Source organism: Taudactylus pleione, unplaced genomic scaffold (assembly GCF_031769625.1).
Source record: "Taudactylus pleione unplaced genomic scaffold, aTauple2 ptg000391l, whole genome shotgun sequence".
NCBI classification, from domain to species: domain Eukaryota; kingdom Metazoa; phylum Chordata; class Amphibia; order Anura; family Myobatrachidae; genus Taudactylus; species Taudactylus pleione.
Window position 1 is genome coordinate 941,830 of NW_028284792.1, and position 12,391 is coordinate 954,220.

Here is a 12,391-nt window from a genome sequence, read left to right on the forward strand (position 1 = left end):
CTAAACGGATGCACCACTATCATTTTGTCTGGGCATCCAGCCGCAGTTTAGGAGTATGCATTCAAGTCCAATTGGAGCTTTGTAATAGAAAAATACACCAAAGCATAGAACAGCACAGAAGAACTGCAGTATAGAGTATCTATTATATAGCCCCTTCTCCACATCCCAGCTCTCACTGGCTACCTGCTAGACATAGCCACATCCTCTCTTCTCCCCCAGCCAACACTGTCAGTGACTGGACCCTGAGTAGACACCCCCTTCCAAATCAAGTACCCCCACCCACCCACACCTGTGGGGAAGGTGAAAAGAGAGGTGGCAGTTGAGTGATGGAATGGGGGGTAAGACATGGGAAAGTGGGTAACAGAGTGGGGAGGGGGAGAAGGAGGGACAGAGGTGAGAGAGACAGGCGTGGGGCAGAGATGGGAAGGTGGGGGAAGACATCTATCAGGATTTGGAGATGATGCTCCCCTACTACCCCCACCAACTACGAACACAACACTCCTGTGGCCCAAAGAGGCTTGAGAGACACAGGGTTTGGCATGAGGCTGTAGAGACATGGGGATGAGGCTGGAGAGACACAAGGAGGGCTAGATAAGCACAGGGGAGATTAGGCTGGAGAGACAGGTGTAATGAAGTACAAGAGAGACATGGGGAACATGAGGCTGGAGAGACAGAGGGAGGCATGAGGCTGGAGAGATAGAGATAGCTTCTGGCTGTAGAGAACATCGAGGTGTTGGGCAGCAGAGACAAAGGGAAGGAGGCTATATGGTGCAACACTAGTATAACAGAAGATAGAGGCTCTTCATTTCAGAGGTGTGGGTCATGACAACCTCCCAAAACACTAGGCTACAAGGGATTGACCTTGAGGCCATAGATAGACCAAAACTCTGCGCCATATGAAGAAAGAACTATCTCCTGAAACCCTTCTTCACGTGTCAGTCTCTCACCCTGTCATTTAGATTACATTACTTAGAGCAAGCATTAACCTGAGTTGTTCTGCCAGCGAGGAGTAGATTAACGCAATATGTGATTAGCGCAACCGTATGTTTAATTATTAATTGTTCTCGATTTGTTTGGTAGCATTATATGTTGTTATCAAACCAGTGTTTATTATATGTTTCACATTCATTTGGCAGAATGTATATGTATTCAATGTTTACTTGAAGGACATGTTTTCTTTTTTGTATTGCCTCCCTGTGTGCCTTCTCTTCCTTTTCCACTTTTTTCTTTTCTGTACCCCTTCTAAATCTAATAAAATGTAATAAAAACAAATAAATAAGACACAAAGCCATGGTAAGTTGCTGCGAGCAGAAATGTGCAAGTCCCGGTGAAATTGGGCCGCTAGGGCGGTGAATTGCCATGCTGTTGCCGGTGTTTCTGTATCGTTACAACTGCAATTTGCCCCCTTCGCACCTAATTGGATTGACCCCTTAGAGTCAAAAGACACCAACTCACTCACTCGATAGATTACTAAATCAAAACTTATTCAAGTCAAAGTGACTTATAGGGAAACTCTTGAGGAGGAGGTAAAATTTTTGCTTATATGACACTGCAATGTTTGGCTGCACATGTCACCATTTATAACAGTAGACAAACCGCCAGTTCATGTCCTTCCAGACCATTCCATTAGGTGCTCATGGAGAATCTCCCCTATAAAATTGATCTATCATATGGGGTCCAACACAGGTGGTCTGTAGGGACAATGGTTGTTATTGTCTGATTTTTAGTTCAGTTTGCTTTTTCCCCCCAGAAAAGTGGAATGCAAGAATTACTGAGCTAAGAAAGCAGGTGGAAGAATTGTTTGAAAGAAAGTATGGTACGTTGAATAATTTGCTCTCAACTGAGTATCGCTCCATAAACATATGATCAGATTTTAGCAGAGATGATTTGATAGTAATAACAATATTTATCAGGTCATATTGTTATTTAATATTGTACTTTTATAATTTTTTGCCACTTAGGAAATTATAGTAATTTACTTGCAGTCCATATTTTAAACCGTATTCCTCTATACAGAACATTGATCACTGTACACACTCACAAAAAACACCTAATAATGCTCACATGGTTGATATATGGTGAGATAGATGCTCTTATGAGTCATAGAAAAATATAATAAAACATATCTAAAACACAAAAGTAGACACTTCAAAAAGTACAAAATAATGAAGATAAAAAAAATTGTATGGAGAATATCTCTGGAATCAGAAGCAGTGGCGTAACTACTGCCCCCGCGTTGGGTTGGAGGCGCTGGGTAGCTTGGGGGCGACGGGGGCAGTAGTTACGCCACTCAGTGGCGGAACTCCCGTAACTACGGAGGGTGCAGGGGGTGCGGTCGCACCCCCTGCACCCTCCATCTGTCGGGCACCCACTGAGTGTGTTACCAGCGGGCGCCCGCCTCCTATTCAAACCCCCGGCGGCAGCTGGAGGATGGAGCTCCCTCCGTCTTCCGGGTGCCGCACGGCACTATGGGAGCGACGTCATGACGTCACTCCCATAGTGCCGAGGAGCGGATGCCGGAGTATGGACTGCAGCAGCACTGGAGCGGGGACAAAAGTAAGTGTTTTTTTTTATTTATTTTTTTGTGTGCGTGCGGGGGGGGAGCAACTACAGGGGGCTAACTACTGGGGGCAACTACATGGAGCTCACTACGGGGGGCAACTACAGGGGGCTCACTACAGGGCAACCACAGGGGGCTCACTATTGGGGTCAACTAGGGGCAACTACAGGGGGCTCACTACTGGGGGCAACCACAGGGGGCTCACTATTGGGGGCAACCACAGGGGGCAACTACAGGGGGCTCACTACTGGGGGCAACTACTGGGTGCAACTACAGGGGGCTCACTACTGAGAGCAACTGCAGGGGGCAACTACTGGGCACAACTACAGGGGGCACTACTAAAATGGGCACAACTACAGGGGGCACTACTAGAAGGGGCACAACTACAGGGGGCACTACTTGAAGGGGCACTGCAAATGGGCACAACTACAAGGGGCACTGCAAATGGGCACAACTACAGGGGACATTACTTTAATGGGCACAATTACAGGGGGCCCTGCATAATGGGCACTACTACAGGGGGCATTGCATAAGGGGCACTATTACAGGGGGCATTGCATAAGGGGCACTAGTATAGGGGCATTGCATATGGGGCACAACTACAGGGGGCACTACTTTAATGGGCACAACTACAGGGGGCACTGTATAAGGGGCACTAACTTGATACACACAGTTTACAGGTTATAAACTATGTTCCCAATAATCTGGTTCTACACGGACATAAAAACTGTGCAACTTGTCTTGAGCTGAGGTGACAGACTGGCAGGAGCAGAGACGAGGGTTGGTGAAGTAGATCTGTCAGGGTGGGATGTAATGGGCATTACTGTTTGGCATAATGTGTATTTGGCATTACTGTGTGCACAATGTGCTATTAGGAGCATTACTGTGTGGCATAATGTGTAAGGGGCATTACTGTGTGGCATTACAGTGTGGCATAATGTGAAATAGGGGCATTACAGCATGGCATAAATATGTTATAAGGGCTTTACTGTATGTCATTATGTGTTATACTTGGCATTATTGTGTGGCATGTGTAAGGGGCATTGCTGTGTGGCATAATGTGTTGTAAGGGGCATTCCGGTGTGGCATAATGTGTTGTAAGGGGCATTCCGGTGTGGCACACTGTGTTATAAGTGGCATTACTTAGTGTGTCATAATGTGTAAGGCACGTTGCTGTGGCTTCCGGGTCGTAAGGTCAGATAATCTTAAATTCAAACAAATAAACATATTGTTTTTCCTGGCATCTAAACAAAAAACCTAGGGCTGTCTCTATCTGCACAGATGGTAGCAGTACTAATCGTACAAATTCATAACCTAAATAAAAGAAAAGTTTGCCGGGCCAGAAGTACATCACGTTCACTTCCGGTTCCCAGACGCTCATTCCTACATAGCTCCGGAGCTTTCTCAGTATGCTTCATACATGTCCTCTCCAATGGGGAACAGCCTGACGGTACTTCTCCACGTTAGTTCAACTTGGTCGTGGTTCTCTATCCATATCTTCTGCTGTGTCTCCAGTACTTCCGGTAATTGGAACGCACAGAGTAATTTCCGGTATTGTGGAACGCACTTCAGATTACCGATATTTGTGGCCATATTGGGGTAGTTTGAGTCCCGCTGTCTAGAGTGGCAGCGGACATCTTTTTGGTGGTCTCTCAATTTTTTTAATTTTGGAGCAATTTCCATGGGAAGTGGACATCTTCAAAATGAGTCTCATGTCTCAGATTTTAATCGATCAGAACATTGTAGTAATGCCTATCTTGGGGAAACAAACAAAAGTACCTAATTTAGTACATAAATGTCCTCAAATAAAGAATAGCATGTAAACAATGGACTCAAAACATCTTCAGCATATATTAATTAAAATGTCCTTTAAAGTTCATAAAATACTTTTAAAAGAATCTCCTTAAAATCTTAAAAAAAATCATTTGAATGAATCACAACGGCAGGGGTGTATCTAGGGGTCCGAGCGCCCCTGGCAAACTGGTGCCCCCCTCCAATGATTCAATGATTGCTTCCACAGGAAATAAAATAACAGACACTGATTCATTACCCCCACAGAAAATAAATAAAATTAATTCCCCCCAGCTCCCTACAGAAGACTGAGTGACCTCACCTGCTGGGCTGTCACACATAGCTGCAGAGCTAATTGCAGAAGCCCAGCCTCCAGTCACTTCAGAAAGTCCAGACCAGTGAGTGTCTCCCTCCAGAGAGTCCAGACCAGGGAAGTGGGTTGGAACTTGGTCCCACTCCCTCCCTCAGCACCTCATCACCGTCCTCGGCCCCTCAACATCACCTCAGCCCCTCATTACTTCCCAACAGTTCGCAGGCCCACAGGGCTGCGTACAAAATTGAGCGAATATAGCCTAAAAGAGGACCGTGTGGGGTGCGAGATGCGCTGTGCCGTTGGCGGCGTTTGAACGCGATGGCAACGACAAACCGCATCCCATTTGCACCCCTCGCGGCTAATTGGATTGACCCCATAGTGTTACATTATTTTAAAATGGCAAATGTACAAGGTAAGGTAATATTCTATATGTTGGTGAACATCATGTTTTATGTTTTCCTTTAAAAGCTGAAGCCATAAACGTCAGTGGTCCAGTATCCATTCCATATCACCTTTTCCAGTCAAATTCTGAAGACTTGTATGTTGAAGGACTGCCAGAAGGAATCCCATTCAGGAGACCCTCAACTTATGGAATTCCACGCCTCGAAAGGATATTGCTAGCACGGGAACGGATACGATATGTCATCAAAAAGTATGTTGTTGTTATGTGATTAGAATCCTCTTTAGGAAGTGATTATTCTTTACCCAACAGCGGTAACAGAGTAAAACAAAATAACCTAATTTAAGACTTATAAATAAAAGTGTTACTATAGCAGCACTTTACATGGCACTATAGCTCTTGCTGCTTCATCTCTGAATAACTCAGGAGAAGTACTAACATCTAGGCCACCTGAGTGGGGGAAAGAATACTCCACCCTCTGGTGATAGATTACTATGATTCTTAAAAATTTTAAATTAAAAAACAAAACAAATGTGGGGTTCCTCCTTAAATCCATAACCAGCCTCAGACCTTTCAGCCTGGTCTGTTCCTGGAAAATCAGGGGGCAAACCAATGTGGGGACCCCCTGATTTTCCAACAACCAACTACAGGCTGATCCAGCCTGGGGGATTTTGCTATAGCATGGAGACACAAAGCGTGGGGTCCCCCTGCCGTACCATAAAACCAGTCCCCCCTCAAAGGATCAGCCAGCTATTCCCCGCACTCCTAGTGGTGGTTGGTGTGGGTGAATGATGTATTATAGATATTAAAATTGTTCTTTTCAGGCGGACTGCAAGTCCCAGCCAGCCTGCCCGGACATTAAGGGCCCACTGGCACCTGTAGTCTGCCTTTAAAGAAAATATTACAATAAACACTGGACACAGACACCGACTGTGTTAATCCTTTATTTAAAAAAAAAACACACACATACACACACTTCATACCTACCAAATCCTTGGATGTGCTAAGTCCATCGTTCCAAATAGTAGTCCACTCATCTTTATAAAATAAAATAACAAAATTAATACTCGTTTTCACAGACTGCTCACAGTGGCCACGTGAAATGACAGGTCACTACGAGGACAGTGTCACTGAATTATATGGGGAAACGCTGATTGGCAGCATCCGCTCTCAGCCAGGGATGCTTCGGGCAGGCAACCTGTACAGCTGTTTGGAATGTCTGCCTGGAGCGTACTTAGACAGTGCTCTACTGATCTGGATCCGGACAGTGCTCTACTTTCCAGAGCCAGCTGCCCCGCCCTCTATGCGTGATGTCATGATGTTGTAGGGTTTAGGGGACGAGGCCGGTACAGGGCACATTGTCGTACCGTTACTGTACTGCAAAGAGGGATCCGGGCATATCTCTCCCCGTTTCATGCATGCGTGGTAATGCATGCACAGTCGGCCGGCACAACACCGATAAGTGACACTGCTACTGCGGTAGCAGTGTTAGGAATCGCAGGGACAGCTGCTTTTTGGAGCAGCTGTCCTTGCAATGGAGCAATACTGGCCCCGATAAGTAAGTATCCAACTCGCAACGAATAGCATACTTTATTATTGGGGGCCACTTGGCCTCCGATGATTAATTGTAATGATTCAATGAAAAAAAAATTCTAATGTATTTGTCATATTTATATGTGTATTATCATTTATATGTGTATTATCATTGATCTCTCTGCAAACGTCTTCAATTATATTAAGGTTCTAATGTCACTTTTTATAGACCTGAACTTTTGAACACTACAATAGAAGCCATAACCACTGAAAAAACAAATTCAGGAGGTAAATTGACTTAATTTGTATGCCATGCTCTCATATTTTGCATGAAATAACCTTTTTATTTGTCTATTGTTTACTTTATTTACTTTGAAATTGTAATTAGATTTACATTATTTTTTAAAATGTGGCACATTGCCAGTTTTGAAAATAAATGTGTAATTTCTGAATGTACTCTTCTACAGTATTTCTCACTTGCTTATGTTTAGTGAAAGAAGAGTGGTATGCAAGAATAACAAAATTAAGAAAAATTGTTGATCAGCTGTTTAGTAAAAAGTTTGGTAAGTGTTTTTGTTTTCTCCCATATTAGTGATATGTTTTGCACACATATTTATTTCATGAATCTTCAAATTAATTTGTGGTTGCTAATAAAGATTTTATTCTGTTTCTTCCAGCAATATTTCTGTGTTGAGATGACTATTAGGAAGGTGGTGATTGATTAATAACTTAAACTGTGCTTATGTTTCAGTATTTTTTATGTCTTCTGTTTGCAGCTGAAGCTTTGGGAAAATCAGAGCCCATGGCTGTACCTTACCAGAAGTTTGAAGCTAACCCCACAGATATGTATGTTGAGGGGCTGCCTGATAACATCCCTTTTAGAAGCCCATCCTGGTATGGAATTCCAAGACTGGAAAAGATTATTCAGGTTGGCAACAGGATAAAATTTGTAATTAGAAGGTAAGTGGTTTATTTCCTGATTTCATGGAAATTATTTAATATTTTACTGGACATATTTTATGGAAGTTGATGCCTGATATTCCTCTTTTGTCCATACCTGGGGGACATTGCGTGACTGTGGGTTTAGATTGGAGGCTGTATGTACAAAATAACTGAAGCTCTGCACCTCTCTAAGCCCTCCACTCCATTCAGACTCCCTGTTTTTTATTTAGTTCCTCAGGAGTATAAATGGTTAGAGGATTTTATTTTATTTCTTGTCTCTTTCTTTCTCCTACATCATGTCTCAGTCCCCTTATGGGACTCAGACACTTTGGAGCCAGGTAACAGTAACGGTAGCTAGAGTCTGTTCTCTTCCACTACCCCACTCTGTTCTGGCACTGGGAAGGGATACCAGGCACTGGAGGGTTCGCTGGGTCTCAATCTAGTGTCTGCACCATTTAAAATTTTCCTGCCATCCAGGGCCCCCTGATTATATTTACGCCTGCCACCACCTTATGTGGTAGTGCTGGGTGAGCGAGGGCAGTCAGTTTGAGGGCACTAGCAAAAGTTCCCTACGGGTACATATTTCCATTTGGTGTCATTTTAAGTGTGTGTAATAATGTCCAACTGGAAGAAACATACTCTTTATGTCACCACTAAATGCGGCAATTTCTCATATGCATTTTGGATGCAATGACATGACTGAAGAGGAAGATCTGGGTGGAAAGAGCCTTTTTTAAAAAAAATTTTAATTCAGTAATTTTTCTTAACATTTTTCCTTATACAAACAAAATGTTTTTTAAAAAATAAAAAAAACAAAAACAAATATAAACATGACAGGCAGTACAGGTAATATGCTCCATTTAAATTATTTTGCGTCGGTATAAAAACGAATAAGCCTGCACAGGATATAACCTCCTAACACAATAAAGGAGTATACACGAACCCGAAGGCGCCATTCGGGCCCTTAAATTTTGAGAACAAAAATACTTAGTATATTTCAATATTTTGCTCCGCCTCCTCTAATAGTATATTCATCATACCAACCGCATTGCTCATAAACAAATATTTACCAAAATATCAAAACAAAACAAATAAAATACTCCCAAAACAAACCTCCCCATAACCCCCCACCCTGTTTAACCTAACCCCAACCCAGGCATACTTGGATCCCCTAACCCCCAGCCCACCACTAACTATTCTGTTACCTAGATCCCTAACCCATACCCAAATAGAGGATATAAACACAAAATAAATGACAAGGGCAAAAAATAAACTAAATGACCCTAGGCTAGTAAAAACCAAACCCGCCCTTCCGCAGCATCTAGAAAATAGAGTACAATCCAGAATAATATTGTTAAAGTAATACAGGCTCACACATAGCACAGAATATACAAATTATCAGCTACTAGACACAGTAACTCGCTGCAAGACGTTAGTCCGGCCAGGTCACAAACCCCAGAAACAAAGGACTTGAAGTGATAGTTCCATCTTGACTCATTTGAGAATAAACAGGAGAAGAACCATCATACTTGAACGACAAATCCCTAAATCCCGGCACACATAGTAAGGATAAAAAATGAATCCGCAGGAGTACAGTGGCAACATCAGAGCACCCAGAAATTAAATAACAAATACACTCAGAATAAAGTTCATTCAATGGAGAGAAGAAATAGAGGACAGAATTAGTCCCAGAAGCCGTGAGGACTGTATATTCAGGATTCGGCCATATAACTTGCTCAGTGGAGCATATCCAATGGAGAGGAGAAATAGAGGACGGAATCAGTCGCAGAAGCTGTGAGAACTGTAGATTCAGTATTTGGCTGTGTAACTCGGTCAGGTTCCAGCATATCCAATGGAGAGGAGAAATCCAGAACAGAAACAGTCCCAAAAGCTGTGAGGACTGTAGATTCAGGATTTGGCTGTGTAACTTGGTCATGTTCCAGCATATCCAATGGAATGGAGAAATCCAGTACAGAAACAGTCCCAAAAGCTGTGAGGACTGTAGATTCAGGATTTGGCTGTATAACTTGCTCAGATTCAAGCATATCCAATTGAAAAGAGAAATCTAGAACGGAATTAGTCCCAGAAGCTATGATGACTGTAAATTCAGGATTCAACTGTATACCTCGCTCAAATTCTACCATATCCAATGGAAAGGAGAAATCCAGGACGGAATTAGTCCCATAAGCCGTGAGGACTGTAGATTCAGGATTTGGCTGTATAACTTACTCATGTTCAAGCATATCCAATAGAGGAGAAATCCAGGTCGTAGTTAGTCCCATAAACAGTGAGGACTGTAGATTTAGGATGTGTCTGTATAACTTGATCAGGTTCAAGCATATCCAATGGCGAGGAGAAAACCAGGACGTAGTTAGTTCCATAAGCTGTGAGGACTGTAGATTCAGGATTTGTCTGTATAATTTTCTTAGCCTCTTTACAGCACTTTCCAGGATCACAACACAAAAAATGTGTATTTACTTGCCTATTATCAAGCACTTTAAGGAGCCTGTGAGTAGAGGCATTAACAGCCTGGATGATTTTATCCATAATCAAGAAAAAAATGTCCTGTAACAGTAATTTCAACACAGCAAGAATTCAGGAGATGGCAAAGTGTAGCCTAGCAACTACAGAGCAGGATAGGCAAACTTGAAAGCAGGAGTACAATGCCTTACTTAGAGGAGGAACTATAAGTTCCAGCCAGCCAGCACCAGGGAGTAACTGCAGAGTATAGCAAATAAGCCAGCTGATACAACAGGCACCCCACCAGAGAAACCAGGCAGCAGGAAGGCAAAATAACAAGAGAAATCAAATACCGGACACTAGTCTCACACCATACAGCCAGCAGCTTCCAGCTTTGCAGAGCCGAATCCAAGATGGCCGCCGTCAGTGTGTGTCATCCAGGACAAACACCGGAGCCCAGTATGGAGATAGATGCTAGACCCAGGAGTCAGTCCACTGCAATTGGAGAAGGGAGAGAAGTGTCACCTCCAGGTGAAGTCCCGTGGACGAACAGCCCAGCTTGCAAGCAGTGCTGGATCAGGACACTGGAAGATGCAGCCGTCCACGTGGGAGACAGGAGGAGCACCAGACGCCCACAGCTCCTCGTAAGGTAACAGGAGAGTCCCGATTCTAGATCCAGGAGGGGCAGAAGATCTGCAAACACCAAGCTGGGAAGACTGAAGCCTGGGGTATCGCTCCTTCAGGATGAACATCAGAATTTTCAGCGGGAGAGCAGGTAAGTTAGCTCCTACACCAGCCGCATCTAGGCCACGCCCCCCAGGACTCGGAAAGAGCCTTTTACAACCTAGGCAGAGTTCAGTAAGGGCATGTTCATGCAAATGAGGGCCATTCTAATCTGCATGTACGCCGGTTATGAGGCGTTTCTTTAGCACCTGCTATAGGAAGGTGCATATTGTGATCGCTGGTTCTCTATATGTCTGAAGCATTATATACACTGCACTATGTATGAGGCAGACTATAGATAATTAGTTATTTGGTAATTATTCCCTCTTCATGGGCTAGCCACACTCGCTCTAAAAGTCAAGAATTTAGAAAATCCCCTCTAACCCCTGGCCAGCCACCCCCGCTAGCCTTCCTTCCTCTCGCCTATGTCTTTTGTGGAACAAAGGGAGAAGAGGGGATGCTTGTTGTACTGCTAAGTGTTTTGCCGCATTCCCAGCCATTGAAGTGGATTAGCAGCATCACCCTTAAATTGCTGACACTCATCATTCAGAGATGTACTAAGCTCTGAAAAGTGATAAACTGGAGAGTGATAACCGACCAGCCACTCAGCTCCCAACTGTCATATTACAGTCTGTGTTTAAATGAGAGTTAAGAGCTGATTGGCTGGTCGGTTATCACTCTCCAGTTTATCACTTTTCAGAGCTTAGTACATCTGGCCCTCAGTCCCTTCAACACAATAGGGTGTGATCCTCTATGACACTTTTTGTCATAATAATTTTAAACTCTCATGACCTAACTTTAGTGGCAATTACTAAAGATTAAATTCTGTAAATATACAATTTGTTTATTTACTTCTTGTACAAGATTAACACATTTGGCAATGCACTAAGGACAGTAATTGACTTTTTATAATATTTAACTTTCATTTTGTAAGTCCAGCATATGTTGTAACATAAAATACAATTATGATTTCTTACATTTTGCAAAGCATTTGGGGCCTGATTCAGAGGTGGACGCAAACTGAACACAATGCCGATGTTGGCGGAGTTGAGCCATCATTTGCATGTGCATAATATTCTACAAACCCCCTGAGTGGATGCACAAATGGGCTGGTGCGTAAGAGATTGCTGGCATTATGTACTGTGAGGCAACATCAAGGGTGTTCCTGTATCATGACTGGGAGGTGGCCTGAAGTGTGCGAAAAAAAGTCTGTCTCAGGGGCGTGTTATGCGAGTGTCATAGGCGTGTCTATGTAACTGGCTGCGTTCTCAGTCACAATGCTGCAGCCACAGAGGCCATGTTCATACAGAGTTGAGAAGTAGACACTGTGCTTGCCCTAAGCTATGGGTCGATGCTGAACGCAATGGAGTTTTTTGAACCACCGGCGCAATTTCACAGTCCAAAGGCATTGAAAGTGGGCATCTCAGGCCTTCCATTCTACAGCGCTCACAAGTACACAAGAGAGAGGCTGAAACCTGCATTTCCATATTAACTCCACTGGCATTCCATCACAAATCGCAACTGCGGCTACAATAGCATACATCTCTGAATCAGGCCCTTTGCGTGTGTTTTCAGAGTAGCTTAAGACAGAAGTCAGGATTTAAAGGGACTAAACCCATGTTTTATTTTCCCTTTTGTTTTTTCTAATGAATGTATAAAAATATACTTA

At 43.4% G+C, this 12,391-nt stretch overlaps 1 protein-coding gene across 6 annotated transcripts in view; it reads left to right on the plus strand.

Moving 5' to 3' along the window:
• Window positions 1-12,391, plus strand: part of GTF2I (general transcription factor IIi) — a 129,448-nt gene that overhangs the window by 53,733 nt on the left and 63,324 nt on the right. For all 6 annotated transcript variants that reach the window (XM_088445900.1, XM_088445901.1, XM_088445904.1 and 3 more), the window contains 5 exons: window positions 1,751-1,816; window positions 5,133-5,316; window positions 6,827-6,885; window positions 7,089-7,160; window positions 7,374-7,557. In XM_088445900.1, the coding sequence (XP_088302026.1) occupies window positions 1,751-1,816; window positions 5,133-5,316; window positions 6,827-6,885; window positions 7,089-7,160; window positions 7,374-7,557 (565 nt within the window). The remainder of the gene's footprint in view (window positions 1-1,750; window positions 1,817-5,132; window positions 5,317-6,826; window positions 6,886-7,088; window positions 7,161-7,373; window positions 7,558-12,391) is intronic.